The following is a 6417-nucleotide window of genomic DNA, read 5'->3' as shown; positions in this document are numbered from 1 at the left end:
AAACTGTCATAAAAGGCCTGACTAAATATGGCCTCCACTTTCCTGTTGTGTTGAGATGGTGGAGGAAAGTGAAGAGCGGCTGTCGGAGGAGCAGATCGAGGAGCTCATCCAGAACGTGGCAGACGTCCTCCCAGGTGACCCGGAGCAGGAAAACATAGCTGCGGCCGCCGATGCGGAGATGGATGAAGGCGGAAAACAGTCGTGACACGGTGACTCCCATCTGAAGAACCTGTTATGTGGCTAAACACGTTGCAGAACTGTTTACACAAAGACAGGATGCACAGAGRCTACAAGACTGCAGTTAAAAGCTGAGTTGTTAATCCTGTTTTTTTCAGATAATATGGCAATGAAAACAGTTTGGACCAAAACATGCTCACTTTCACACAGAAGAGATTAATCTCTKTAAGATATGTCAGTATTGCACAGAGAAGTGCTCTCAAAAGGGGAGGAGATCTTCAGTTTTATGTGTCAAATAACATTTATGTAACCTGCAGCCTTAAACATACATTAAATAATTTTGTTCCAATCCAAAAGCACAATATTCATTTTACTTTGTTAATATTGATGGGAGATGGAACCTTATTGTATCTCTTGTTTTCATGTCAAGCTTCAGCTTCAGCCTTGGGATAGTTTGTGTTTTGCTGCTGTTCTCTTGCAGCAGAGGAAGGATGTTCAGGTTGAAAGTGTGAAGGTTTCTGTTTTTTGCCTTCGTGTTTGCATATCAACTCAGTTTCCTGTTCTTACTCAGCTCCTTAAAGAGCTGGCATACAAATGTGCAGTAAAGAGTAGACTCATGACAAAGAAGAAGAAAAGCAGAGAGAGGACATGAGTCAACACTTTAAATAGAAAACGTCTTTGTGTAAAGCTAGAGAAACTGTAAAATCTCTTAACACAACTTCWACCTCTCCTTCTTAGTAACATATGCGTTTTTCTTATTTCAGCAAGAAAATTGCTCTTCAAACTTTTCAGTTAATGACTGCATGATTGGCTCATTTTTATAGTTTCGTCTTGGACTAAGATGTTTCATTTGGTTGTGATAATTTGATCAGCCAGTCTGTAGAATAAAGTCTTGAAAAACTAGAGAAYGGTTGAAGCACYTACAAATTTTGAAATTCCTAAAACAGCTATTTAGAAAACTTAGAGATTATTTGTTTTGTTTTTGGCTCATTAAACCTAAAATAATAATAAAAAATTTAATTTTTCAAATAACWAATATGAATTTAGATGTTTTTCTGAAAGAAATTAAAGTATAAAGGTTTGCGGAAAGTGTTGCTAGAATTTTATGTTGTATTGCAGTATAATCAACCCACAGTGAAAAACATGCTGCTGCTCTCTAATGATGAGATTTGTGCATCTATTGTTTTACTTCCCTCACCATTGTGCTCACTGTTTATGGTGGCAAAATGGGGTTGAGTCCTCTTCCAACCTTTGCCATATTAAACAGTTTAATTATTTCTCTTATTGTRCTTCTGAACCAGTTCTATTTTCTGTTTAATAACAACAACCTTTTATGCCATTTCTACCCTTGGTAAACAGAAAGTCATACATTTTTTGAGAAAAGTCCCAGGATATGCCAATAAACTAAAATAAAAACTAATCAATATGCTTCAGCTACATTTCTTTTTATAAAACTTGTTTATACAAAGACTAAATAACAACTGGTTCTTAAGATGGGAATAAATACAGGAGTATTCTTATTGGAGTTCTTTTAGGTTTTAGGTTTCGTTCAAGACCGATAAGTGAGTCTCTCACCATTCAGGCATCATGTTTCTTCTATTCATTTCATTTAAATGTACTGCTGTATGCAGTACAAGTAAAGCACAGAGGAAAAGAAGTTAGTCGTGTTTGCCACTTGAAACCAAGGGTTTAGCCTGAATTGACCTCATTAAGCCCGCTTAAACCTTTCAACATTCCACGGGACACAAATAAGAAGACAAAAAGARAAATGCGGAGACAACTCTTCAGAAAGGTCAGTGGCAGAAAACAAGAGCTCCACTTGAGAAAAAGAGAGAAAAATATTTCWCTAAAGGCTGCTGTTTCTAGTGCCTTGCAGTTATTTGTACTCCTTGTTCACAGTTTGTTGCTTCACTAGATTTTATTATTTTATGTTAAGAGAAGCACAAATGAGTTTGTGGAAGGAAAATGGTGCATGTTTTTTTTTTTTGTTTTGTTTTGTTTTACCAAAGAAATTTAAAAGCGTGGGAATGTATTATGTTTAGCACCATTAGTCTATAGGGATGCATGTATTTTGGGGTATGCTTACTTTATTTTTTCCAAGTTGCTGCATTTACGTCAGACAAGCATGGTTTGGTGTAAAACATTTCTTTGTAGCTTTATATTATACCAGTTCAGTGTACTTCCCAGTGTATATATATATATACATTGATATTTGTGAATAAAATACATGCTTTTACAAGGCATTGGTTGTATGTTTTTGGGAAATATTAAGTTGATGAAACTTATATCATCCAGAAATCATAACACATTTCAAAGTTTATCTAAGCATCTTTTGTTTTTTGTTTGTTTTATGAACTGTGTGACATTTGATGCGATTTCCTGTTTTCTTCACAGCATTTTGTGGTTGTGGTGACTCAGTAGAACTCACATGTATTGATACAACCTTGAGTTGGAAAACCTTTCATTTCTCTAGATTTAGGTCAAAATGAAGGCAGGAAACGGCACCACAGCAGTGGCAACGCTGCTCAGAGTTTACAGACTGGGATGCACACGGTTAATAGATTGGCTGCWGCTCATGTAATCCCAGTAGTATAAAACTATTTCATACTCAGTCTCAGTGCATTAACATAAAGCAGCAGTAATGTGTTATTGACTTTATGTTCTCTTGGCTGGGTCCAGCTATTTTGTCTTTTTGACAGCATAGGTCTACCACCAGTTGTATATCTGTAAATATTATGATTCATAGTTATTGTCATTCAGTGTTAATAAAAAGGCTGGCCACTATTTTATTATTTTATGTGAAACACTTTTTCAGTTATTTATGCCTCTCATTTATCCAAGAAGTGCTTATTTGATGTGTTATTTATTGTGCTTTCACAACGTTGCTTAAATGTCTTGGTAACACTTGGCCTTCTTTAGAGGGCTTTAATTCTTCAAGCAGATGTAACTTTAGAGCAAACCAAAAATCTGTTGCTAATGAAAAGATGGTTAAATTAAACGTGGCGGCTTTAACCTCCAGTAAATCCCTCACTGTGATTAAATTTCCCCGGTGGGCTTTCGCTGAAAGCAAACCAATCGATGTGGTAAAGTAATTTTAGTCTCCAGTGGTAGAAAAAAAAATTGAGCTGTCAAATAAGCGGAATAACCCTTTAACGCTTCCACCAATCACAGACAGTGTTACAATCCAGCTTTTGCGGTTACCCAATCAGAGGCGAGTTCTCTCTGCTTCGTGTTGCTCGTGTCGATTGTGTGTCTTTTTTTTCTCATTTTCAACGGTAAACAGCTCCTCGACTTCTCTATGAAAGTTACGCCGGGATAAGCAGCGAAACATCGAGTTATTCTTTCATTTAATGCCAACATGTCGTCAATATCACTGCTGTGACGTGGAGCGGCTAATAACCGAGAAAGGAAAAACGGGGAAATTCTCGTGAGGACAACCGCGGTGTGTATCGGGCGTTTTTTTTTTTTTTTTTTTTAGATCAAGGTCCTTGTCCGTTTCCTCTTCGAATTTTCGGCAGTTTCACGGCCGTTGGTGAGTTGACATGTTTATTAATTTTAAACCGCCGTTGGCTTCAGATAGAGTGAGTTTGTTCACAGCAAGTAGAGGAGGGTAAATGGCGCAGAGAGAGGTGGGTTTGCAGGCAGGTCGTTCACCTGGCTCTTTGAATTTTTTAGAGACGCAGTTAAGGGGGATTTTTAACCAGGCCAGATGTGTGTAGCTGCTGGGCCTGGGGCTCCGGGTTCCGGGGATCGTTTAATTTAAAACCTGCACTCTTCTTCAAATCGCCATTGACATATCTTACTGTCAGCATCTGTTTTTAAAACAAAAGTTCTCCATGTCTCAGCAGCAGATGTTTCTGAATTTAAATGCGGAACCTGCAAACACCACACTGACGGGAAGGAAGGAAAATAGATTGGAAGGATGCAAGAAACCGATTGAAAAAAGGGAAGAGAGAAAAAATTATTCTGATGGGAAAACAAAGATTGTTGTAAGTGGGTGTTTGATGAAAAGAAGGAAGCAGAACAGAGTGTGGGGAAAGAAGAAGTGTTGTAAGGAAAGAATGTAGAAAGGAAGGAAAATGACTATTTTAGGAAGCTTTGTAGAAAACAAAATGTTATTGAAGGAAAAAATAATGACAAAAGAATTAAGGTGTGAACATATCACATATGTGCATTAGATGGATGGTAGGGATTGATTACAGATCCCTGTATTTATCACGTTGACATTGGAATATTTTTCCATACTTCATTTTAGTCCTTCATTCTTACCCAATTATAGAAAAAACTGATCTGATCCTATAATATTCCACTTTTCAAAACTGCATAGGATTCCTTTGTTTATTAATATGTGTATGTGACAGGATCATAATTGGGGAAGAAGAAAAACAGTTTTTATAATGAAAAATCAGCATGGCCTTTATATGGATTGGTTTATTTTCTTGACTAAATTCTGATAAATAGTGCTGTTGCACACACAAAAAAAGAAAATACAAATGCTTTAATAAACTATATAAGCATCTATGGAAGAAAACTAAAAAAAGATGTGAACACAGGGGATTTTTTTACTCTTACAACGCTCAGTACATGTCCTAAGTTAAAACATGCAAACATGCCTTTGCTCTGACAAAACCCCCACATTTTTTCTTTATTTATGCATCTGTCAAGCTGTGGATCTAATCTTGCTGCACCCTGCAGTTGCACAGACTGCTATGATTAAAAAATATGTTTATGTTCTTAGCCTTTAACTGAAAGAAAATTTAAAGGGTTGTTCTGCCCATTTGAACGTTGGCAGGAAGTCAGCTCTTCTAGTTCTTAGTTCCTGTTTTCTTAAAATTGTTTACCATCCACCTCTTACCCCATTACCTGTTTGCAACCTGTGATCCCAAGTCATCACTGTTTGTTTAACTGATCTTGTCTGTTGGTATTTAGTGATCAGATGACTTTGGCTTTTTTGAAGCCTGTTTGAAGCACATTGTACTTGCTCACAATCGTTACACTTTACAGAAACCCTTTTCCTATTGTGTTACTCCCATTGGGTGTAGTTTTGTGGCCTTTATTTAGGCCACAAAACTAAATGAAGATTTAGTTTTAAGATAAATTTAGCTTTAAGATACATTTCTGAAGAGCAATTATGTGCAAGCAACTTGTGTATAATAGCCTCTGAAGTTAAATTGTTTATAACTTAATACATTTTTATTTAAAGTATTTTATGGGACAGAAAATGATTGATTTTAAGTGAAATTCAGTCAGGAAAAAAATCTTTTAAAACTTGCCTTGCAAATCCATGTTAGTTGCACGTTAAATAGAAGCAAAAAAGAACACATTAAAAACTCCAAGGGCTCATAAGGCCTCACCTTGAGCCTCATCCAGATGTTTTCTGTTTTTGATCTGATGGCCAGAGATTTTTTTTTCTTTTTAGGCAGCACAGGGACGTTTAGCTCCACGTGGCATCCAGATGTTAGACTTTCACCACTTTCCGTCTGAAAAAGATGGCAGAAAAACTAATTCTTGACTTGCTTATTTTCCATGCTAGTAGGGGGAAGTGGATTATATGAAGAAATGTTCTGTACACACTGCAGAAATGAAATGGAGAAGTTGCAGGATGTCTTACTCTGTAAGTAGTAACCTGATCTAAAACTGGCATTGCTGAGTGTTTGAGTTTGACAGAATTTGTCAGTGAGAAGGAAAACATGACGGATTTGTAATTGGTAGCTTTGGACGTGTCGCGGCCTGCCGCAGGGAACTTTGATATGGCTCGACAGCCAGAAGCAGCAACATAGCAGCTTTAAGAAAACTAAAATCCTAGCTTCATTTCAGCCCCTCAGAGACTATGTTCCAGTGTTTCTGCCTAAACAACAGTTTCCACGACTCCCTGCTAGTGGGTAATAACTTACTCATGCTTTGGCTATGTTTTAGAGCTTTTTATTAGAATTGTAAATTGGATAATTAAACCTGCTGGATTACTCAGAAGGCTGTGAAACTCATCCTGAGGTAATCTTTGTCACACTGTAAAGTCTTGATAAAACTATTCCAACTCATAGTGTAAAATCTGTGTGTGTTTTAGGTTGGAGTCATGGCTAGGCGACGTGGCTGACTGGTCGGCGGCAGGTTTGGGTCCTGCAGTCGGAGAACACACCATGACGGCTGTAGAGGAGTGAGGAAGAATCCCAGCCTCCAGCTTCTTCAGCTTCACTTCCACTTCCACTTCCACTCATCTCTGTTGGACTCTTCTCTGTTGAT

General features: G+C 37.4%; 1 protein-coding gene across 1 annotated transcript in view; it reads left to right on the top strand.

Annotated features, from left to right (window-relative positions):
• The window catches only part of crcp (calcitonin gene-related peptide-receptor component protein), a 30361-nt gene extending 23991 nt beyond the window's left edge, over positions 1-6370 (top strand). The window contains exons 6-7 of the mRNA XM_008427447.2: positions 56-1969; positions 6242-6370. Of these exons, the coding sequence (XP_008425669.1) occupies positions 56-205 (150 nt within the window). The 3' untranslated portion in view covers positions 206-1969; positions 6242-6370. The remainder of the gene's footprint in view (positions 1-55; positions 1970-6241) is intronic.
• The last annotated feature ends 47 nt before the right edge of the window (positions 6371-6417 follow it).

The sequence above is a fragment of the Poecilia reticulata genome, linkage group LG14 (assembly GCF_000633615.1).
Source record: "Poecilia reticulata strain Guanapo linkage group LG14, Guppy_female_1.0+MT, whole genome shotgun sequence".
NCBI classification, from domain to species: domain Eukaryota; kingdom Metazoa; phylum Chordata; class Actinopteri; order Cyprinodontiformes; family Poeciliidae; genus Poecilia; species Poecilia reticulata.
The sequence above is the reverse complement of the archived record's forward strand: the minus strand, read 5'-3'. Positions and strand labels throughout refer to the sequence as shown.